The sequence below is a fragment of the Netta rufina genome (genome assembly GCF_964035555.1).
Source record: "Netta rufina genome assembly, chromosome: 12".
NCBI lineage: Eukaryota > Metazoa > Chordata > Aves > Anseriformes > Anatidae > Netta > Netta rufina.
This window is the reverse complement of record NC_140135.1, coordinates 13,379,329-13,403,409: the sequence shown is the minus strand read 5'-3', so window position 1 is coordinate 13,403,409 and position 24,081 is coordinate 13,379,329. Positions and strand designations below refer to the sequence as shown.

Here is a 24,081-nt window from a genome sequence, read left to right as displayed (position 1 = left end):
CACCCAGAAGGTAGCTGTGGGGTCACTTATTCCCCTGTCCTTGTCCTTCGGCAATTTGAGCAGAATGGGAGAGTGCTTGGCACAGAAGCAGTCCCCGCACCTTCAACCCAGGACTGCGACTGCAATGGGATGTATATCCTTGGGGAACCAGGGCTGTCTCTGATCTTTGGTTTGACGAGAGCAAGAGGCGTTTGATATGTGGATGCACAGTTCTTCCTGCAGTCGGAGCAAGCCCTCCATGCAGCGGCATCCAGCATTCCCCTAGGCATTGCAGCACTTTACGGAGCAAGAGCCATAGGAGGAAGATGCATGTTTTTAACACATCCTTCGGTTTATGCGCATGGTGACCAGAGGCAGGACTGAAAGGCGCTTTCAGACCTTTTGCTCTGTTTGGGAGCAGCGGCACGGCAGCCAGGCGCTAGGCAGCACTGCCCTCTGGGGGCTGCTGCCACAGCTGGGCAGGGACTGCCTGAGGCAGCCTCCAGGGAGGCAGCACCCCGCTCCATGGGGCTTTTGGGGTTCAAGCTCCCACCCATGGTGACACCACCAGCAGCTGGGGCACCCATGAACATTTCAGCATGCCAGTACCCGGCTTCCCTGGCAGCAGCAAGCCCCTCCAGCAAACCCTGCCTGACTGCTGAAGGGAGGTCTGAAACCTCCAGAATGAAGCCTGTGAGCCAAATGAAGTGGTGGGGAGGAGAAAATCCAAACCCCAGGTTCCAGGTGCTGCACTGGGATACCTCACCACAGATATCACCTAGGACTACTGCTAATTATATTTCTTGTAGCGAATGACAAAATATCAGGATGGTTTCCCTGAAATCACTTGCCTAAACATCCCCTCACCTCCTCGCCATCTCCAGCACTCCTTCTCAGCAGCTATCTTTAAACTAACGCATTTTCCCCCAGCAGCTCCCAGGAAAAGGGCCCCACACTGCCTCGCGCCACTTGCTTGAGGAAGACAGCGTCTGGTGCTCCACTGCATGACCGTGCGACCACGCAGCAGTGGACAGCCAGCGCTGTCACTTAGCTCCCTGTGCTGTGAAACCACACCCGGGCTTGCACTGTAGTTTGTGGCTTTGCGTTTGCAACTGAAGAAAGACAGATGGTTTACCAGACACTCACATGGTGCAGTTGACAGCTACTTCATCTTCCTGGGTCACATTTGTAAGGACTCTAAATAGTTGCATAAGAATTACAGGTAGAAACTGAATCATTACTTGGATCTCCATGGCGTGCAAACACTAAAACAAATGTTCAAAATACAGACACTTTTAGTTCAACATTTTGCAGATGTTAAATATTTATAGTGCACAGACATTTCTGTGGCAATATGACAGGCATTAGCAAATGCTTCGGGGCTTGAGCTTCAGCCTGCCAGAGGACAGGAGAACTTGGACCCAGAGCACTACTTACTGCCTGCCTTTCAGCTGACAGATTCCAGCTGCGTGCCTTCAGGGAGCGACATGAATCACTCATGGCAGGTATTAATCCCCTCTCAGATGTGCCCAGGCAGCTATGACTTAATTAGAGGTCACATGCTACAGTTTGACCCTAGTAACCCAGAATTTAAGGCTGAAGGTTTGCTTCCAACTCTTCTCACCCTTTTTGACAGTTTTTTGATGTGACTAAGTACCATTTTCACAAATGTCTTTGAAGCACAGAAAACTGATGCCTGATAACTTGTGGTAAGACTTTTATCTAAAGGGTAGAGCTTGCTATTGGAAATGGGATTTAAGTGACTTGGTGAAAGCCAAGATCATCTGTTGTACACACCCTTCACCTGTCTCATAAATCTCTTTTGCCCGAATCTCGTGATATGAGTCTAGGAAGGACAGTGTGTTTCATTTTCGGTTTTCAAATCCGCAAATCTAAAGAAACGTTCTGAAATCTGTATGTGGGTATTAAAATGACTGAAATTACTGATATATCAGTGGTAAGAAGCCCCCACTTGTGCCTAGCATAGAAATGTTTCCCTGCTTGCAGGCTGCAATGTGGTCAGGGCAACAGTTTCTCTTAGTGCTTGGCTTCAAACCTGCAATTATTTTTACTACTTAAAATATTTGTATGCTATCTGAAACACACCCAGTAACTTTGTGATGATAAATCCTCACCACTGGAAATGGAGTTGTTGCTACAGCAGCAATCTCAAAAACAGGCAGTTATGGAAGGAAACAAGAACAGTAAACAGCCAAGAAATATATTCCCTACAGAAGCTTTTGTTGGACCTGCTCCGAGGCCCTTACTCATGCTGCAGCAAGTGCTGAAAAGCTTGGTCTGGGTCACAGGCCATCTGTGGTCAAACTTCACTGAGTTACAATCTCACAGATTTTTTTTTTCAGCCTGAAAAAAATAATCCTGTTTTGAATGGATAAATTGGTGAAAACAAGAAATCATGCTACAGTTTTAAAAGTTTAAATCAGATCTACGGCAGCAGCAGAGGAGTGTGTGAGCCTATCCAGAGGAGGGTTTGGCATGAGCATGGCAGAGCAATGCTGACTACATGTTTCTTCTACTGGGAAAAGCAGCAGGAAGCAGCACACAGACAGCAGACAGCTGTGTCAGTAAGCAAAGGTAAGGACCTTGCACAATGTGCTGGTCCCAGCACTGCAGTGAGCGTGTGTTCTTACAGAACATGGCTCTGGATATTTACTGATGGTCCAGAAAACATAAACAAAACCTACTGACAGGCACTGTTCACCTTTAGGTATTTAACAAGCTCTCCAGGGACTTCCTTAGCTCCCGCCTGAACCAGCTGGCAGTACTGGAAGAATTTGTGCAAGTGCATGTCCTGGAAGAGATGAAAAGTAAATTCAGTGCAGCAGCCTCAGTTTTTGCCTGCCCCTACTTTCCAGCTTACACGTGAAACTCTGCTGACAGACCTGCAGCAGAGGGCCAGGAGCATGTACATTTCTAGCAAGGCTCCTGTCACTAGCAGTGGCACTCCTGGTCCCCAGCTGCCACCCCCTAGGACGACAGCACAGCTGCAACTCTTTCATATTGCCTCGCTATCTGCCTCACTGTCCTCCTGCAGTCCATCTGAAGCAGACCTCAGATCCTTCCTGTGCTTCTCTGTTTCCCTCCCTCCTCTTCCAATGTGAAATGTAATTACGGGGTTATTGAACCCTGAAATGCATCTGGGGATGCAATTTGAAGGGCTGTAGAGATACTGTGCTGCTCTTAGTTCTGTACAGAATCAGTAAGATCTTAAAACAGGTTTAGTTGATGCTTATAAGAAGTTGCAGTGAATGTAAATGCAGCCGATCCCATCCAGCACAGGACAACAAGCCCTGCCAAGTACATTTCCGCATCAGCAGTACAGACAGGAGGTGCCCTGGAGCATTTGCTTGGGATCTTTGAACATCACATGAAACTTGGGGAAGTCCATCACCACCATAAGTCAAAAAAAACTCTTGAGGACTAGGTAAAACAGCCTAAACTGGTTTCAAAGGGAAATGAGGATTCTTGTTCACTTGTGAAAAGTGTCTGCTGTTGTCAGATTTTTTTTTTTTTTTTTTTTTTTTAAGTCAATGTACAGTCTATTATTTGGGAAAAATCTCCCATCTCCACCAGTTCTTTTCTCTTTTGCATCATTGAAGCAACTTATTTCAGAGTCACAGAATGGGCAAGGTTGGAAGGGACTTCTGAAGATTATCTAGTCCAACCCCTGTTAGGCAGGATCACCTAGAGTACATTGCACAGGATGGCATCCAGGCAGATATTAAATATCTCCAGAAAAGGAGACTCCACAACCCCTCTGGGCAACCTGTTCCAATGCTCTGTTACCTTCACAGTAAAGAAGTGCCCTCTCATATTCAGCCGGAATCTCCTGTGCCTCAGTTTGTGCCTGTTGCCTCTTGTTTGTGTTTTTTTTTTTTTTTTTTTTTTTCTCAGATGTTTCCCTTGTCCTGCCAGCTACAGCACAACTGGCCAAGAAAACATCAGCACCTCCCAGGGCTCATTCACTCCCACAGCTGTCTCATCAAATCTAGACAAAGCAGCAGACCCCTACAAGTAATCCCTGCTATGGAAGTATCTCAGTGCTGCTCTGCAAACATGGGTACCTCTTTCCCACAGCACCTACAGCAGAGCAGCAGCAGAGATACAACAGTTGCTTCCTCTGCATTTGTGTTGAAAGTCTACAAGGACAAGATGTTTGACTTACCTGGGTGTAAATGGTCGAATCCAAGTGGATTCTGATTTTAAAGAGAGGCTTTGCTCCATCCACCCACTTTGCATCCACGCTGGACTGCTGTGAACAGACAACATTGAAGCACTTGGCCTCAGACTGTGAAGGGAAGGTGGTTCTGTGCGGGCAGACACCTGCTCAGAAGGTAAGGTTGGGGTGGAAGAACGGGGACCCCCAGTGACATGACTGCAGCCACGGCAGAGCAGAGGGGTCCACATGAGAATATGCATGCAGAGCATATGCCTACTGTCCTGAGCTGCACCATGTACAACAGCCCAGTCCAGCCAGTCACAGAAATATGATCTGCAACCTATACAATCACAGAAAGTGGAATGAAAGTGTCCCATCTCCCACCCCTTTGAATAGTAAGCTTTGGGGGCTACACTCCTGTGAGGATCTTTCCAGCCATTCAGAGCACAAGCACAAGGCAAGAACTTACAGCAGTAAAAAAAAAACTCAGATTTTCTCTATGTTTAATCCATTTTAAATATCCGCCCTACCCTTCGTGACTCTGTGTCCCCGAGACCCAGGTACCCAGGTGGAAGGTTGGATGAAACAGGCAAATGCCGTTCCAGGGTGACAATCCGTCCATCCTTCAGCAACGGGACCCAGGCGTACCCCACTGCAGAGGCAACCGAAGGACCAAAGTTAACAGACACACAGTGATACATGGTTAGCTCAAGCTCCAAAAGGAGCTGTCTCTCACCCTAAGAAAATCCAACTCGGAGCAGTGCAAGTGGCTTCAAACAGGCTGGGATCGATCATGTCAGCCTTGCTAAAACATATTCTACCTGAAGACTCAGTGAACAACATTAAGACAGTGCTCAACCAGGATAAGGAGTGGGTTTGAGGAACAGAAATGATGTGTGAGCTGTGAGCACCGTGACAAGGACAAGGGTCCATCAGTTGTCTGAGGACTGGCGGGATGGAGAAGCATCCCAACCAGCGGGACTTCAGTACACTCAGTCTCTTACATGTGCCTAGTGTTGGCAGCCAACCTTGGAGGCTTTGATTTTGTGCCAAGTTTTTGTTAGTGACTTGACTGACTGTAGTCCTGTTCACACAAGCCAAATCAAGAACGTGCAGAAATAGCTGCCACATTGCAGCAAAAATATAAGATTTAGTTTAAACCCACAGAGATATGAGAAATGTGAGATACAGTTTAAACCCACAATTTGTCTTAGGTTGCTTTCTAAAAACAAAATTCAGATAAGCTACATTTGTGCGTCTAGACATACATTTCACATGTCTACATTTATTTTTTCTTGGACTCTTAAACTTCAACAGAAATAACGTAAGCAGTGAACATACCTTGAGTTTCAACGGTGTCCTGTTTTTTTGATGTTGCCTTTGTATTAATTTCACAGCTGACATGATAGAAGGTGAAAAGCAAATGATGCTTTTGATGGAGGTGAATTGGAAGCTCAATTTTAATCTAAAATGATATCATGATAGATAAGACTGTATTTTTAATCATGGAGTAGTATTTTAAGTTCTATTTTATTTCACAAATGTTACATTTTTTGCAGTTACACAAGACACATTCCTACTCATCCAAGATAATTCCTGGCTAACACTTTCATCACATTTGCACATTAGTTATTAATGGGGGTGTGTGATTGGAGTGCACAAAGCGTGACAGTAAAGACAGCAGAAAACAAACCTGCATTAAAAATTGACAAAGTCTCTTGCTTTGCAGGGCTCTTATACTGAGGCGCAAAGGGGAAAAGGGCTGGTGGTTTTGTTTTTTCCATTTTCAATATTTCACCCAGCCCTGGAAAAATCCTGAAAAGCTGCTTGGCTTTGTAGCACCCAGGCAAATCAATTATTTCCCACCATTTTGCTTTACCTCATCGTAGAACTCTGGGCTCTGGTTGTGATGCAGCACAGCTGCGTATGCGTTTGCTGTCAGGAGGTTGCCTCCAGGTTTGCCATATATACACTGAAAATACAAATGAGAAACTGGATTCAGAGATGTTGCCACCCTAAAAGTGCTTTCCTACAGTCCTGCTCAATTTGGCTGGCATATGGACAGCACAGCAGTGAGCAAATGGCAGTCACAGTTCCCTAGAAATAACAAGTACCCACCTTTAACGGCCTGGAATCAGCTTCATCTGAATCCCTGAACTCAATACAGACAGCAATATTCCTTGCCTGGAATGGGGAAGAACAGAAAGATGAGCCATTGCTCCAGGTCAGCAGCATCACCCCAAAGCCCACCAAGTCTGCCTGCAGCCTGTTCTCTGGTTTGCTCACCTTTGCAAACACTTTCTGGTTCTCATACTTCAAATGCAAGGGGTAGACATAAAGGTGGTTTTTGTAGACAGTGAAGGGATAACAGTATTTTGCAACTTCTGGGACAAGCTCCTCCACTTCAACTGCAATGTTCTCACAGCTCTTCTCAAAAGGCTTTATAGGAATATAAGAAGCTGTGACACAATCTAGAAGAGAAGAAAAGCTTGGATGAGCACACACCCCAAAAACATGGGAAGTACAGCTTATGTGACAGGAAATTTGTGGTCTGAAAGTCTGCCATTGCTCCTGAGCACTCAGTTCTCTCCATACTGGAGGGTCGTGTGTGACCAGGCAGTGGGACTTGGCCCACTCTCACAGAAACAATTAAGGGAAAATTCTCCTCTTGATCACGTGACATCTGAGGTCCCCATCTGCATTAGCATTACTGAGAAAAGACGGGTGCACAGGCACCACGGTGCTCCGTTCTCCTTGCCAGAGAGGACTGCAGAAGTGGCACTTTGCTGCAGCTCTGGGCAAAGTTGAAGGGCCTTGTGGCCCACCCATGTCTGGGCAGTGATGGCTTCTCTGCCCAAGAGTTCTACCCTGAGACTCCCAAAAATATGACCTGTTAAGTTACTGTTTTATAAGTCATGCAAATGCTACCTAACTGAAGCAGACAGGTTACTGAAATGATGACTTGAGACTGACTTCTCAAAATGCATCGGTTCTACTATGTCAGTCCTTGACTCTCTGCTTCAGAAAGATGCTTGATGGTTAGTTTGCCTGCGAATACCTGTGCATAATCCCCACCTAATTCACCAAGACTCACATCCATCATGAGGGAGAGGTCAGCTCAAGTGATGGTGCTCACAAACATTAAAAAAGGCTGCCAGAAAAGCCTTTTGGACAGGGGACTGGATCACAGAACCCATGACGGGAGCTGGCAAAGGCCAATGGGGTGACACTGAACACATCATGAGTGTGAAGAGTCAATCACACTGAGCATGTTTGTGAAGCCCTCTGGTGTTATAGAAGCCTGGCATAATATTAATGGCAAAAGCAGGCAGGTGGATTCCTTTATATTTAGGATGTGACAATCAAGCTGCAAAGCAGATGCACCCTTCAGGTAAACCTCTGCACTTGAACCACAACACTCCAAAGAATCCATCAGAAAGAGTTACAAGTCAGCAGTTGTCCTGAATTACTCATTTCTTATTGCAACCCCAGGATATTCTTGCTAACAAAACAGAAAAACTCCCCATATAAGTGCTAATTCCTGAGGCTAGCACCACCAATATTTATTTTTAGATCCAAGTTTCTTACTTGTGAAGTCCAGTGGGATGTCTTTGATGACAATATTTAACTGGGCTGGAATGACCTGTAGTTTTGTCTTCTCTGGTCTGCGTTAGGAAGAAAGGAACAAGACTACGAATCTTGAACATTCAGGTGATGAACACATCAGCAGGGCTTTTTGTTACCTCCTGAGTATTTTAGAAAATGTCATCTCATGCTTACACTTACTGTTTAAAAATGTATATTAAAATGCCTGCTCAGCCTCTGCACCAGTCTCTTACACTTACTTCTTATACTCTGCTAAAAGCTTCAGCATATCTTCATTTGAGAGTTTGCCACTGTCTTGCTTGTACAGAGGTGAGAATTTTCCTTCAGCATCAAGAGTGCCCTGGGAGTCTTTGAAAACTGGTCTGCAGAAAAGAACAGACACACTTCCTAAGTGTTGGTAAATATGCAGACATCTGAGGACTTTGACAGTCTGGAATTTATCAGGCAAGAGGTTCGCTGGACAGTGACTGCTCTGATCACCTCCAGACCTCATGATCACTCTCCCATCCTCATGTGGTGTTTAGACCCCACACAGTCTGCAACACACCACGTCACATAGAATTGCACAGGACACCATCCACTTCTCTTCTCTCAAGCCAGGTGAGAAATACACACCCAGACCAGCTCCAAATCTATTCCGCAGTCATAAATGTCCTTCAATCCCCTTCCACTAATACTGAGTAGTAAAGTATTTTCCTTACAGGAAAATCCAGCTCAGGAATACACATTGCAAGCTGTACACCACCAAATCCCAGCTTACCATGACAATCATTTGGTGTTCCCATATCATTACTGTCACTTGCATCACCACCAAATGGCAATTAGCAGCAGGAGGCAGAGGCAAAGGGTTGAACTTGCCTGTAGGGCCTTCTTCCGATGTGAGTTTTAAGGGAATTACCACTAATGTACTTTATCAGTCACATAAACTGGTAACAGTGAGGGAATAGGATCACTATTCTCTGGTCATTCCCAAGAACATTAATTAAAGCAGAGTCAAAGCTGATTGCCACCATCAGGCCAGGAGGTCTCCACTTTTATCCTTTCCCTGGGAATGCATGGTGCCAGGAAGGAATTTCTACACCAATTCCCGCAATAGCATGGGACTGGGTAATCCATCTCCAGGAATGTTCTGCCTTGAAATCAGTAACTGCAGGTCAGCGGGAAGGTTACTGCCTTCCCAGAACTGTTTACTATTTAATATTTTGTTTCTAATTCTAGATAGAGTATTTCAGGCCAATCCACGTTCTGCCTAGGGAGTCAGAGCCAGATTCTGCCCCCTGTTGCTTCCATGCAACGTCACTGACTTCAGCAAGTTGGCCCTTTGCCCACTCAGCCTAATGGTGTCCCGAATAACTTACAGCAGAAGCTCCCATACCAGCCAAAGCACAGTCCAAGGCGACTAACCTGGCAGCCCAGCCGAAGGGCATCCTGTACTGCCCAAGACGGCTGCACACCTGCTTGGCCACTTTATGGACCTTCTGGGCTGTCTGCAAAACACAAGAGAGAAGGTGAGCATGTGCCACTGCTTCCACACCACTGGAAAAAGAATAAAGGTGAAAGAAGTGAGAAGACATTCTGTATTCCACAATGCCCAGCCTTGCAGGCACACGGCGTAACACTGCACGAGCAGTCAATAGGAGATCTCTTGTCACTTCACACCATGCACATTTATTACTTTTGCAAAGCAGTAACAAACATGTCATGAGCACAGTCATGCTGTGTAGCTTACAAAGTGCACAGAGGGAATGCCATCACATACCAGGTATTCCACACGTCAATTTTCCAGGGACTAAGTTTGGTTGGCTGCAGCAAGGCAGCATCAGTCTCTGTGCATGCCACGTGGAGCTGACGCACAGCAGGACCAGAGCCCCTCATTAACAAAGATGTGCATAAGTTCCCCCATACAATGCAGCAGGACAAAGGCAGGGCAAGCAAAGTAAAGGGTGAAGCCTGTGTTCTGCTGCTACTAAAACATTGCTGTTCCCAGTGGGAGTGAGGCAGGACCAGTCGGAGATGCTGTGTGTTGCACTGTGTAGCAGTGTGGCCCCTTTCTCAGGGGATGAATTGTCCTACTTCGCCACTGCCATACCAGGCTCTGCTTTGTTTCAGTGTAATTGGGAAAGTCCTCCTGCTCCAACTGCCTGGATCTTTCTAAAACTTGTCTGCCTCCTCCCAGAGGAAGGAGCTGATTCTCCCAGGAAAGCCCAGATGAAGCCAGCCTGGGAACAGCACAGGTGGCAGCAGAATGGATGAAGATCAGAATTTGCAAGAAAGTAGCTAAAGAGCTGCAGAAACAATCCATGTTTCAGACCACGCTACTCGCCACAGCAACAGACAACACCACTAAGCAGATACTCCCATGGGCCCATCCAATACCTTCCCCGGGTCTGAGTTTTTCATGTACGGCTCTGCACAGTGCGTAATGCTGCCCTGCAGCACCTTCTCCACGCGGGCCACCAGGAAGATCTCCACATGTGGGTCAGTCACAGAGAAAACACCCTACAACAAATAAATAGCAGGCTGTCAGACAGTGGGACACCCTACTCACACCACTGGGTTTGGCCCCAGTTGTCTCACATCCCTTGCCACAGTCCACACAGACCCTGCTACGGCTGCTGCCATAGATGGGTCACAGGGGCTCACAAGGCTTGAGAACAGTCAGCTTTTGAAAAACTCTAGCTGGTACTTTGCCTATAGCTACCAGCAAGGCCAAAGTGGCGATCAGCTTACGACACTGAACAAAATACGACAAAATCCCACAGCTCCAGAGAAAAGCTGACTTCTGCTTTTCCATTTAATTGACCTGTTTTCATTTCAGCAGATGAAGTGAGAGAAATATGGTCAATTGAGATGGCTGATGGCTGTCTCGGGGAAGCAATCTTTCCAAGTAGTTTTTAAACCATGGCTCTCACAACAGAGCATGGCCATTCACAGTGACAGCTCACGAGCACTGGCCCACACAATGGATAAGAACACACCACAATGCTACTGAACAGCCACAACCTCAACAGAGACACAGAATGAGAGGCCAAAGTCAGTTCTTCACCCGTTTTATGTAGCGCAGGCAAGACTCGGGTATTCCATGCACAAGGTTCTCGCCTGGTGAACGTCCCTTGGTGTCCTCTGCCCCAGATGTGGAGGCATCCAGCAGCATATCACGAACAGATGGAGGGTTCAAGTCCACATGGAAGTCAGCTGAAATCTTGCAATTATTCTTCAGGTCAAATAATGCCAAGCTTAGGAAAAAGGGCTCAACCTGGAAATTGAATATATGTGTCAAAAAAACCACAAAAACAACATGCTACTGGCTCAAGAATAGTAACATTCCTTGCCTTTCCCACTAGGTTTGCCTTCTGTATCTGTTTGTTCCTTTAGTTTAGTGTACCAGAATTTTCCAGGATTCATATAATCCATGCTTATTTGCTCTATAAATACACAAAACCACTTTTTCCCTTCATCATCTTGTATTTTGATCTGGTCAATTTAAACAAAGCTACTTTAAAAACTAGCAATGTAGAGGGGTTTATATAAATGATAAACCATGAAGTTATGAAGAAAAGATTACCCCAATCCATCAATTAGCGTTGTGAATTATTCATCCCTTGTAATGAGAAAGAAAGCAACTTAAGAGTGTTTATGTTCATATGCTAGAGAACACTTCACTTGTCATTGTCCCAAGTCCATCAGCTCTGGACTGTCCAACTGCAAGGCATTAACAAAACGTTCCTTGGCTGCTATACACCAGGGCGCAGAAGCAAAGTTAGTATAAAGCACCTCCCAGCTAGGAAAGCTTGAACACAAGGCTAACACTGCTGGGGAACCACATGTACAAAAGCTGCATCTCAGGAGGTGCTCTACAGATGGGGGCTGTCTCACACCAAGCTCAGCTTGCTTTGTAGCTATTGACCTTGACAGCACAACGTAAGTGGCAGCAATTCCACATATTTTTAGTTCAAAGATCCCAGCAGGCATGCGTTCATGTAGGATAAAAGTGAAGGCCTGTGATAAGGCTGTAGTGTGTCTGAGACATTACAACATAACTTGGAAGCATTACATCAATATTAAAAATGTGCTGATTAGGTCCAATGCTGGGCTTGATTAAGTACAAATAACAATCTCTGCTATCAGTGGTGTGCTCATCTGCTGGGAGTGACTGAGAAGAACAAGCCTGGTATACTAACTGATCCTACATGGACTGGGAGCTGCCGGTGTGAAACTATCACAAAGAGGTTTTGCAGTCCTAATAGGCACCAGACAAGGTACCATCAGCAGAGACTGGTCAGCTGGTGCTGCTGTCTCCCTCGCATGCAATGCTATCTGCTGCTCTGGGCACCATTGCATAAAGGGCTGACTCCAGCCACAGCAAGTATAGGACATGATAATAGGGAGCTTGTCTTGGGAGAAAAGACTGGTCTGTTCAGCCTGGCAGAACAAAGGCTGAGGAGAGATATAATTGCTGTCTACAGACCCGAGAGGCTCAGAAAATACAAGGAAGAGCTTTTTAGGTTAAGGTACAACTTTGGCACAATAACAAATGCATACAATAAAGTGGCTGTGAACGCTGTTGGTCTGGGACTTGGGAGAAGGTTTCAGAATAGGGAAATCCCTTGCCATTAGAGGAAACGAAATAAAACACAGCAGTGAGTGGTTTGGAGATGGAGCTTAATCATTTACCAACAGGACTTTCAAAGGGACTCAGAATACTGCAGACACGCTCCTTGTTCTCTATGCTTGTGAACCTCTGGCTTTCCAGCAGTCCTAGTTCCTGGCAGGCTGAGGCACGGAAGGACAAACTTCTTCCCCAAACACATTTTGGAACTCCAGAATACCAAGGCAGACAAATCCTGCAATGACCCTGGGCCAGCAGACACCACTGGCCCAGGTTCCATCACAGCTCATGACAGAATGGGATGTCTCTATCCACGCAGATTAACATACAATAGTTTTGTTGTTGTTGTTTTGTGTTTTTTTTTTTTTTTTTTTTTTTTGCCAATTAATAGAAAGATGCCAAAGCAGGAAATGCCAGAGCTCTCCTTACGTTGGTAGGTCCTCCTTCTGATCGATCATTGAGCTGAGCAAGAAGGTTGAGGGACAAATCCTGGCAGTACACCACAAAACGCCTGCTGCACTTTTCTTCAAATGGCTTCACGTCTGGCTCAATCCCTGAGAAGTCTAGCCTCTATACAGCAAAGAAAGAAATGTAGTCTCATTAAAAAAGAAAATATACTCCTGAATAATGTTAAGGGATCACATTACAGCCAATACTATCTTAACCATTTTCATTTAGGTGGTGTAAAAAGTACAAGACATTCACAAATGAGTGTCATTTGGTGATGTTACACAAATGTATTCAAGACATGAATTCATGGGGATGTATCAATTTTTAGCAATCTGGTTTGTATAGCACAGAAAACTAAACCTCAGAATGATTTCAGTTCCTTCCTGCTTTGCTGTAACCCTGGGGATCTTCCCAAACACCATTTAGAGCTTGGGGAAGAAAGCGGAACATAAGCCGTCGTTACACTCAGAAAAGTATCTTCCACTTTGAAGATTTGACTAGTTTAAGAGATGGTCCCTGTGCCTGAAATAGAGAGAAGGCACATTCTGTTGGGATCGTGAACAACATCTTGAACTGGAAGGCATTTCTAGATGCACAGCAATAACTGGCATGGTTAGCAACAACAAAGACTCTGCAGAGCTGGCTGGGAAATCCAAACTGCCTTGATTATAATCACCTCCTTCCTAACCCAGAACACCCATGGCTGGTCTGTGCCACAACGTCTGCCCTTCTCAGAAAGCAGATACATAAATGACCAAAATACCATTAACCAGAAAAAGACCCTTAGCCTTCACCACACCCATTGTCCTGGGCACCAGGAACACACAGCTACCAGACACCCCTAAATACCAGCACATCTCTTAGTGACAATCCGACACAGTCTTATTAGTTTTTCCTCCTCACATCCTGCAGAAATCTGCATGCCAAACTTGGGATACTGAAATCTCACAAACAAGTAATTTCAGTAAAATAGGCTGCAATTGTTAATCTGATTCTAGGAAACTCTTACCATTGTTTTCCCCATTTCCCTTGCATAAGAAAAGTGCATTGCAGGTCTATGTTCCTGCTCCCAGTTTGCTTAGCACAAGGCATACAAGCATGCAAGTATACATCATACTGCCTGGGGCAGTGATTTTGAATACCCAATGTTACAGCAGATCTGACTGGCCCACGCCATAGTGAAGAGCTCTGTCTATGTAGGGAGGGCAGTAAATATAGCCAAAATGTTTAGTTAGGAAAAAAGCATCTCAGATGCTCTGCACACTACACTGAATGATATTTCCATTTTTATTATCTGAATAAAAGATAGGAAATTTCTCAAAGGTTCTCTTCAAAACAAACAGACAAACAAACAAAACCACCACCACAACAAAAAACTTACAAACCTTTTAAAGACTAATTACATGTCCTTGGTAAACCAGGATGTTTTTTTTCACAGGTGTGAACAAGCCAAAGCATGCCAGAAGGAGAACCAGAAACTACGAAACAACTTGGAACACTTCTCTAAAGCCATGTTAACAATTGCAGCTCATTCCACTGAAATCCCACACCTGGGCCTTGGCAGAAAGCTCAGCTAAGAGGTCAAAGCCGAGAAGAAAACAAGCCAAATAGTCAATGAACCCCTGTTCCAGTGCATGAGAACAGCATATGGTGTTTTTTGTTTGTACCTCCCCCACATCTAAAAACTCTCTGAAGACTGAGGCTCTCCCTGTAAGCTCCTAGGATTGTCTCTAAGATCACTGCTCCCTCCTCCAGATGTGCATTGATTTCTCCACTTCTAAAGCTTCTGACCCAACATGGGAACCTCCCAGAGGCCCATATGATGGGTTCAGGATCCAGAAACATCAAGATGCATCACATAAGCCAGCAAAGCTGGAGGGAGGCCCTTTGTGGGGCTGCCATGAGCTCTCCTTTTATTTGAGCTATCATCTAAGTTGTTTGGCTCATACTGAAAAGAACATGTGCTGCACTCCTATTCTCCAACCCACCAAAAAACATACTGCCTCTACAGGCAAATGCTGTGGCCATGCAAGGGAACAGGGTAGGCATGATGCCAAAGGAGCAAAACCTCACATTTGCCAACAAGGGAATGTTTACCTGGACTTCTGGGTCAAAAGAAAAGAGGTTTTGTCTTCCATCATTTCTGCTCAGTTTATTCAGCTGATCTGTTTCTCTTCCATACTAGGAAAAAGAAAAGCATTGATGTTACTGCCTGGCCACACAGAGGCAAACATTCGTTATTTGGAAGGAACGGGAGCAAAACAAAATGAATATGTTTCAGGTTCCCTTTGTGATATATGAGATAATGCAAAGCTTCCTAGCTATATCTACCAACACCACACAGTCAGAGTAAAATGATGTGGCTCTGCTAAACGAGAGAGCAGAGAGGAGGAGGCAACTGAGCTCTGGATCATGCAGGAGACAGCTGCCACTTAACTCCCTCTGCACTGACAGCAAGGACAGTCATCCCTGTGGAGCAGGAATGAGTAATACCAGCCGTGACAACCCTTCATTCGGTAAGCATGGATCTCCCTCATGGGTCCCACACTAAGAGTGAGCACCATGCAGCCTCAAACCATGGAGCTCCCCTAGCTCCGTCCTGGAGACAGGAAGGTGAGATGCCCAAGACCCCAGCAGCACTTGGTGCTTACCCAGCTCCCTCAGAGCTGAAGTCAAAGCACAGGGAAACTCCTGTTACAGATGTGGTGGAGAGAACTAGCTGTAGGGCAGGGAGAGCGATCTCTACAAACACAATACCTTCATCAGCTCTGGATGCATGCTTCTCTCTAGGCTCTCCAGGATGTTTTCTGATTTTCCTTGCATGCTTGATTCATCATCTGCAAGGACAAAAAACACAGATGTCCAAAACAACTGCCTAAGCACCATTTTATTTCCCTCTGCCAGAAAGCATACTGCAGTATTTGCTACAATAGAACAGAAACAGTTTATGGAGATTTTTCCACTTCTAGGATGTAAGATTTTTCCATAAATTACTAGTACCAGAGTGTACTATTAACAGCCTGCTATGTCTTTCCAAAGCAGAACTTCAGCACAGATCCAATTTTCCAGGAGTCTTGAAACACTGCCATGGATTTCCCATCCAGAGGAAGGGTCATGTTTCTCTCCACTTTTATTCCTCTGACTATTGTCTACATTGTACTAAGCCATTCAGCATGATATCCTGTGTCAGCCACAATTCTTGCGATTAATCCAGAAAGAAAAGTATATGCTTTTATAAGCACGCTGCTCACATCCTGCTGGAGAATGGTGAAGGTAGGTGTTTATTTATAAACTGACCTTGTGCAGATTCCACAGTATCTTTCTTCTCTTGCACCAAACTCTCAGTATTGCTCTGAATGATCTTTCTCAGAGTTACCAGCCACTCTTCCATCTCCTGCTCAGTTTCAGCTGCGAGATAGTGGCTGTATTTATCTATTGTCTTGAGTTCAAATGCATAGCGGCGCATTTTAGGACACTGGACAAACAAAAAGGTCAAGCTTTGTGTTACACTTTCCTCAATAACTCCACATAGTACCTTCTGCAAGGCTCCTCTCTGCAGAAAGCATCCTGAACTGAAATACCATGACAGGGAAAAAACCACCTAACTTAGAATGTAAGAATGTCCTTGCCACAGCACCTCTCCTGCAGTTAATCACAAAGGGCTTTACAGTAGTGATCAAGCAGTATGCAGTTCCACAGTAGCCAGTTACTCTGGGAGTGGAAGAAAATCAGACTGAACCACAGACATAGCACTAAGGAACAGAAGCAAGCTCCTTCCTATGTCATTAGACCTTTAATATTTAGCCAGAGAAACCAGGAATTGGTTTTGTCCACAGTAATTTTGCGCTCCAGCACATTTAGAGGCATCTATCTTAAAGGCAAGTGGTTCAATACAATTTTTGGAGCTCTGCTGGCCTTTAAACAGCACTTTCTAATGAGAAGCCCAGGCAAATCTGATGCAACTTGGGAAGTACATCCTGTACATCACCGAGGCATCTCTACTACTGCTTTTATTCTATTCAGAAAGATAAATGGAAATGCAGAGCTCTGACTCATCTACACTGAAGAAAACAGTCAAAGTAATTTATGTTGCCCTGTATCAGCTCCATCGCACTTGGTGCTTGAAGCTTCAGCAGAGACAGCAATGGCACAAGACACAACAGCAATTCCCCTGTGCACTTCACTCTCAGCACAAAGAAACCCCAAGTTTAAGCCCAGTGCAAATACCTCCTCCAAGAATCTTACAGGCCATTTGCAGGAGGTAAGCCCCAAAGGGCTGTATGTTTGCATAGACATATCAAGACTTAACTTAAGAACCTAACAAGACCTAATAAGAAGCTGGTGCTAACAGCAAACAAAGAAGGTGCCCAAGACTTAGCTGCACCAGCTACTTATTGGCCCCAGTCCTCAGGGTGTGAGATATTTCATTTACCAGGAAGGCACATGGTAAAGGGGATGGACAAAGCAGGGAGACTAACTGGGCAAAAAAGCTATGGGTTAGTTTCTAAATTCATGCTTTCAGCTCTCAGTGTCACAGACTGAGAACATTTCTGTCTGATCTAGCAATGCATAAGCCTACGTACAGTCATGGCGAAAGTCCACCTACCTGAACAACATCATTGCAAGCATCCAAGAAGATACAGCCTTTGGATTCTTTTGAAATTTTCTCATCTTTGTAGGAATTAAGAATGTAGGAGCCATCTGTAAGTTGTGACAAGTAAAAATACCTCCTCTTGAATACCTGCAAAAGTGCAAAGTCTTGCTCATTCAAGTATTCACTCTTCTGTATATTAAAAGCAAAAGCCTCAGTTTCAGTATCTGCCCTCCTGCTACGGAGAAAATACTATAAATAGAAGCACTGATGACCCTAGAGTGTTGCAAACGCACCCTTTTGAGTACAACTTGTTTTTGTGCGGGGAGATTTTCTTGTCTTCTTTAATTTTAACGTTCTTGTTGTTATTATAAGTTCATCTATCTAAAGCAAAGCCCCAGGGCTTCAAGCTCATCTCTCAGCTGGCTCCAGACTCATTTGTCTTCATAAAATAATGCTGCATGCTAAATTCAGATCAATATATTGCTTGAAGATTCATCCCACCCTAAAGCAGGTATTTCCAGAGCTTTTTTGATAAAGACCTCAGTTAGAATTACAAAGCAATTCTCCGGAAGACTTTGGAGCAGATGTGGAAATTCCTAGCACTCAAACGCAAGCCAAAGAACACTGTAATCCATGCAACTGCTCAGGGTATTTTGTTGTTGTTGTCATTTTTTCCTAACACACCTATTTTCACGAACTAGCTTTGGCTTAGTATGTTCAATTCTCACCTTAAAAAGCAGTAAATCTGGGAGAAGTATTCATATGCTTGAGCTATTGATCGTTATGAAGAGACCCCAGATAGATTTAAAAAGAAAAAGCTCTCCAGCTTTTTCTCAGAACACCTTCCTTCACATTTGTCAGCTCACAGGCAGGGTACTATCATTCAGGAGAACATTCTGGCAGCAGTTAAGACAGCACCATATGCTGCCAGGTGTGTGAGGAGCAGGGTGCATTTCACAGTTGCTGGATATCAGGAGAACCACAAAGCAAGCCAGGGCAAGCAGCATTGCGAGGCTCAGAGTATTTCCACTGTTCTGAGTATCTGGAAGAGCTATGAATGAACACAATATTTTTCATCCCAGATAGGAGACTGCCAGTAATTTCCTGCACCCACCACTACTGACACAATCATATGTTCAATAAAACCATTTGCTCACTTGCATGGAACTGGTAGGGAGCATTGTGACTAACTGCTCTGAACGGTAACCTCTGGCATCATTTAGATGAGCAGTTTGCTGCGGAGATGCATCAAAGGTTGTGGAGCTTCAGATTTACTGAAAAAAAAATGCAACTAAACCTTAGTTTAGCAAAGCGTAAGAACACATAGAAATCTAAGTCTGCTAAGTGTTACACCAACTTAAACACTGATTCAGCACTTCATTGAATCAGTCTTGGAAACTTTGATAGTTAATGCTACAGAAACCCATTATACATGTATATCTCTCTACACATTACAGGGTTGATATCCCTCATGGATATGGGGTTTCGTGCAAAACCATTTGTATCCTCTGAATTCTGTTCAAGGGAAAGATGCAGAAGCAAGAAGCAAACACTATTCCTGTAACCTTCGCCCCACTTCTAAGCACTGCTGTCAGAAATAATTGTCAGAAGTCTACAAACATTTAAAATAAATAGTATAAACCTAAAAACAGAGGAAACATCCCTTTTGATCAGGTTACAGATGTTGTGGATGAGCATGGAAATTGCAGAAGGACAGCTAGAGAACTGGAGATGTCTGTTATGGCAGAGACGAAAGAAGAGAAAATCCTGACGCCCTTGCTGCAGAGCAGCCCACTGAAGCAGTGGGAAGTTCTTTGCAAAGGAAAGGTTACTCTCAAATAATTTTTGACAGCTGTAGCCTCATTACAGCTTGCTCACGGGCTGGCTTTCCACAAAATATACTCTGTATGAGCTTAGCAACAGCATGAGGTACCAGAGACTCAGTATGTCACAGCAGCGAAAGAACCAGCACACAGAAGATGGATGTGTCTGCTTCCACAGTAGTGCAGCAGCTTCTTGAAGTGGCGATAAGGGTGAAGACTTTCAAAGTCCTCAGATTTCTCGCATGTGCCTTAGAAGGTGATTTGTAAGACACAGCAGTGACCAGCTCAGAAAATGGCCACTCCTTACTGGTACTTTAAGTTTAATGAGAGATTTTTATTAACTGAACTGAAAGCAGTGCAGTTCAGGCATCTCTGAAAGGTGGGTCTAAGGTGCTGGGCACTGAGGCCAACAATACCACAGGAGGCTCAGTCAAGAATGGACATAACTAACTGCTTTGAACATATATGGTAGTACCTCCTTCTCCAGAAGTTACAGGAGCCGAAATGACTTCAAACTTGCTGCTCAGAAAAACAGATAAACAGAAATCCCTGCTCTATTTCCTTCAAGTAAATGAGGAGTCATTTTAAAACTCAAATTAAAATTAGCCATATGAACTGCCCAGTTCCGCTTATGAATGTAAAACGTGTTGAACTGAACCTTAGAGCAACTGACCTTACAAAGTAAAGAACCCCACTGCAGCCATTCCTCAGCTGCACAGTTGAACATAATTACCTAATATTCTTTCTCTCTATGCTTTAAGAAGGCAACTGCAGGGTAGAGCAACAGAAAGGCCCATTGCCACAGCAAAAACCTTCAGTGGAACTATAAAAAACTTCCCCTGCAAAATCTAAGCAATGTCATGCCAGATTATGTACAAGGGAGAACAGGAGACGATGCAGCTGTTGCTTTTAGGTCAGTAATGCTCCATCTCCTCAGTGACATCATCCTTCCTCTTAGAGCAAAGCCTTGTCATTTCAATTTAAAATTGTTCTCTGTACGTATTTTCTACTGCCAAGGAAACTATCTATTCATAAAGTCTTCATTGCAGGGCAGCTGTTTCAGTTATTTAAATTGCCTTCCTCTTCCTAGCCTCAGCTGCTCATCATGAAAACAGCTTTGCCTTTTTCTTCAGCTTGCCTGTCGTGATTTGAAGTGCATTGGTCTTATATTCTTGGGAGGGAAGGGTCAAAAGCTGTTTCCAGATTGGTTTTCCAATCTACCTTGGGATGGTCTACAAAACGGATGGACATCCAACTGAACTGGAACCCACTGCTACACTCCTGCTACCTTTAGAGATGTGAGCTGAACTTAACAGGGATTATGTCTCGTTTCCAATTAACACAATGCTGGATCAGTCTCACCTTCATGGTAACAGTGATTGTGCTGTTTACATTTGCTTTGTGCAACCAGCCTTGCTTTATCACACCACCCTTCTGGGAACACAATGATGAGGAATCCTGAAAGAGAGCAAAGGATCATAAAAAGAGGAGGTCACATGAACTGCCTTCCATGCAAAATTTCCCTTGGACATGAGAGTATGTCTGCGCTGGAAGCAATATTGAGAACTACAGCAACAAAGCTATCATGTAGAATGTACACATACACATCTACATATACAGTGTGACCACAATAAAATATCAGGGTCATCTCTTTCCAACAAAGAAGTGAAACAGGCTAGTTCTGGTCATCTTTAACAAGGAAAAATTACATCTGTGCTGACAGAACTGCACATGGATTTTGCAATGAAGAAATGCATGGTTCTTAGGTAGTATTTCAAAAACCCAGGGAAGCAAGAAGTTTTCAAAATGGTCTGTTTGGACAGTTGCAAAATGCAGAACATTAGATTTATTTCATCATTTCCTTTTGTACAAATCAACTTGCATTTTAAATTTAGGTAAAAGAACAGCAAACCCAAATAACTGAAAAGTAACTAGAGTATTTCACATTTATCAAAATGATAAGTTTCAAGTGACTCAACTGCATTATTCTTGGCATACTGGCTGGGATTTCTATCTTTTGTCCTGTCCTCTGGTCCCAGAATGGGTGAAGCTCTCCATCCATATCCAACAGTGACCTCCACTGAAGATGGAGGGAAACAAGATCCCAGACTGATGAAAAACTTGCCCTGGTCTTTTCAATGACTCAGCAGCAGAGATGGACCTGGACTGACTGTTGACGAGCTATCAAGGCACTAGTTTATATCATCTCCAGCACCTCAAATGTCAGGTTTTCACTCTTTTCTTGTCAAACTTCCAGTGAGAAAAGTAAACTTTCTAATGCTTTATTTCTCTGGGTAGAACAACCAATAATTTATCCTTTATAATGGTTTGCCCTTTTTCATCAAGAGATTTCTTTTACTCAAATTTCCATTGCATAGTTCTAATGCAAATGTTCTGTCAGGAAATTGTAACAGAATCCTTTAGATATGACCAAGCCAAAAGACGTAAATGTCAAAATATCTGCCGAAGTATCTGGAATACTCTTCCATTGCCAACAACAGTAACTTCATTTGTTTGCATATTTGGGACACTGATCAGAAGAAAAAAAGGTCTCCACCAAATTCTGATAGCATATTTTTATCTCTTTACTTTTTCAGAGGTATGCTGATAAGCTCTGTCTCTGTTTTGTCTCCAGCCAAAATTAGATATTATTAAAGAAGTAACAGCTCAAGTTAACAGTGTAATGAAAACCAACAATGCAGCCAAAAAAAATAAGGCCAAACTTGACAATACATTTCCATTTATAAAAAAGTCATCCAAGTCCAGACATGAGGTGTGGAACATGCATAGCAATTGTTAGAAATGTGTATGAAACAGCCCTTCAAATCTACAGCTTTGCAAGACAGAAACTTTCCTGTTCCTCAGCAGCAGCACCTTGGTGCCATAAGGATTTTAAACAGCTGGACTAAATTCTTCAGACTGTAAACTAAAATTTCTTAGCGTCAAGTGTTGGAACTAAACTTCACATGGTAATTGATAAAGAAATATGTTAACATGCCAATGCCCTACCCCAAAAATGCAATATGCATGGGGAAAACATGGCATACATATTTCCTGAAATGACTGCCAGGTTTGAGATATCGCAATTGTCAGAGCCCCCAGCTCCTCCATGTGGAAAAACTCTCAAGCTGCAAAATCTCCCCTGCAGACAGGTAAACACAAAGGCGCTAGCTTCCAGAAGAGGTGAATGCCTCTGAATATCTGCAGAGTGTATACAGAATTAGGATTGATGTGCTGTGAACATGCTGGGGAGAAGTAACTGGTTAAGAATGGCAGATTACAAGGCAGAGCGCCAACCTGTTAAAGCAGAGGACCCTGATATTGCTGTATCACCATGTAGCTGGAAACTAAACTGCCCACTTTAAATTATGGTCACAAAGAATTTTACTTAGTAAATTTCTTGGCTTCCTTTTTTTATTTCCCCTATTTCATTGCTGGACTCTATCAAGTGAAAAAGCCATGAGAAACATTAAGGCTAATCTTCCACCTAATTTAGGAGACTCTTGGCTCCAAGAGATTATCTTGTCACACTTTCAAATAAATCACTGTCTCAGTTTTGGCCCCATATCTGCAGTATGAAGCATTTCACCATAAAGACGTTCCTGGGAGCTGAATTCTGACTTTGTCTTGTGAAATATTCGTTATAACAGATCTTAGAGTGGAATATGTAAAAAACTTTCTCCTTACCTCGTCTTTTTCAAAGTCTTCATCGATTTCAAACACATGACTTGGAATCTTGTCTGGCCTAAAGGATTTGCTGAAATCACAACATTTTCATTTTTAATGACTGGGAAACAAGGATGCACAAAGCCAGCTATCTGATGCTGGCCCCACAACTGACTGTCAAACTGCAGATTACAGAGCATAGCAGAACTGTCCAACCGTAGAAGAGTTCAAAAGACCTACAGCCCTTTACAGCTGGAGATATCTAACTTCTGAATGCACTTCATTGAAGCTAAGCACAAGGAGCACGTAATTAACATTCTCTGTATTAGCCGTCTGCCTTTGCAGAGTTTTTGCTGACTTGCATTTGTGCAGCACAGGGATGAAGCAGATCTATCTTCCATCCTGCTAAAGGAGAAGCCAGATCAGACTGCAAGATTATTCACAAATTTTAATACAATTTGTTCAACAGTGTTGCTCTGTTGTTGCTTCACTTCCCTGCAAGATCTTCAGAACAGACCTACTTTGGCCAGACTGTTTCTCCTAAGCCTGATCAAACCACAGCCCCATGACCATGCATTAGTATTCCAAGGGAGCATGACACTTACCATGGCAACATCCGAAAGTCGCCTGAGTATTCCTCATATTTGTAGTTTACCACATGCCAGTCTGAGCTGTAGGTTTTAATGCACTGAAAAGAAAACAATACAGGTATTTGAAAGCTAGAGAAAGCATAACAAAACCATGTACAAGTTCAAAAGGTTACAGACTGCTGGGTGATGTAAGTATAAGTGGAAAGTGTGAACTTATTTTTGTGCTACCATACAAGATGTCATAAGGAACCTTTTCAGCACAGAGACAAAAATCACACAGCATCTGGACTGCCACACAGCTGCTGATTTTGTATCCACATAGCTCTAACACTTTAAAAAAGGAATAGTGATTTGCAAGGGGACTGCTTTCCTGAGAGCACTGATTTCCTGCCCTCACAACTATAGTGCCTTTCATTCCACACTGACCGTCGCCTGGCATTTACTTCCACTGCACTTGGAAGGAATGGTCTTAGAGGGCAGCATTTTACAAAAACAAATCTGCAGCACTCAGGATGAAGCTAGAGAGGCTGTGCAGCCCAGCCCCTGCCCTGCTGCACACCCCGCACCTTGCAGCTCAAGCCGCA

General features: G+C 43.9%; 1 protein-coding gene across 3 annotated transcripts in view; it reads right to left on the bottom strand.

Annotated features, from left to right (window-relative positions):
* The window catches only part of DOCK11 (dedicator of cytokinesis 11), an 82,234-nt gene that overhangs the window by 42,123 nt on the left and 16,030 nt on the right, over window positions 1-24,081 (bottom strand). For 2 of the 3 annotated variants that reach the window (XR_014618795.1, XM_084294040.1), the window contains exons 4-24: window positions 23,513-23,595; window positions 22,929-22,998; window positions 20,604-20,699; window positions 17,431-17,565; window positions 16,122-16,299; window positions 15,582-15,661; window positions 14,922-15,005; window positions 12,804-12,944; window positions 10,812-11,021; window positions 10,142-10,264; window positions 9,170-9,252; window positions 8,005-8,127; window positions 7,748-7,824; window positions 6,446-6,630; window positions 6,278-6,343; window positions 6,039-6,131; window positions 5,501-5,624; window positions 4,690-4,811; window positions 4,166-4,252; window positions 2,702-2,791; window positions 1,126-1,244 (exon numbers count right to left, since the gene is read on the bottom strand). Coding sequence is in view for 2 of the 3 variants with exons in the window: in XM_084294040.1 (XP_084150166.1) it covers window positions 1,126-1,244; window positions 2,702-2,791; window positions 4,166-4,252; window positions 4,690-4,811; window positions 5,501-5,624; window positions 6,039-6,131; window positions 6,278-6,343; window positions 6,446-6,630; window positions 7,748-7,824; window positions 8,005-8,127; window positions 9,170-9,252; window positions 10,142-10,264; window positions 10,812-11,021; window positions 12,804-12,944; window positions 14,922-15,005; window positions 15,582-15,661; window positions 16,122-16,299; window positions 17,431-17,565; window positions 20,604-20,699; window positions 22,929-22,998; window positions 23,513-23,595 (2,369 nt within the window). In the remaining variant the exon portion in view is untranslated. The remainder of the gene's footprint in view (window positions 1-1,125; window positions 1,245-2,701; window positions 2,792-4,165; window positions 4,253-4,689; window positions 4,812-5,500; window positions 5,625-6,038; window positions 6,132-6,277; window positions 6,344-6,445; window positions 6,631-7,747; window positions 7,825-8,004; window positions 8,128-9,169; window positions 9,253-10,141; window positions 10,265-10,811; window positions 11,022-12,803; window positions 12,945-14,921; window positions 15,006-15,581; window positions 15,662-16,121; window positions 16,300-17,430; window positions 17,566-20,603; window positions 20,700-22,928; window positions 22,999-23,512; window positions 23,596-24,081) is intronic. The other variant, XM_084294041.1, reaches the window with a different exon arrangement.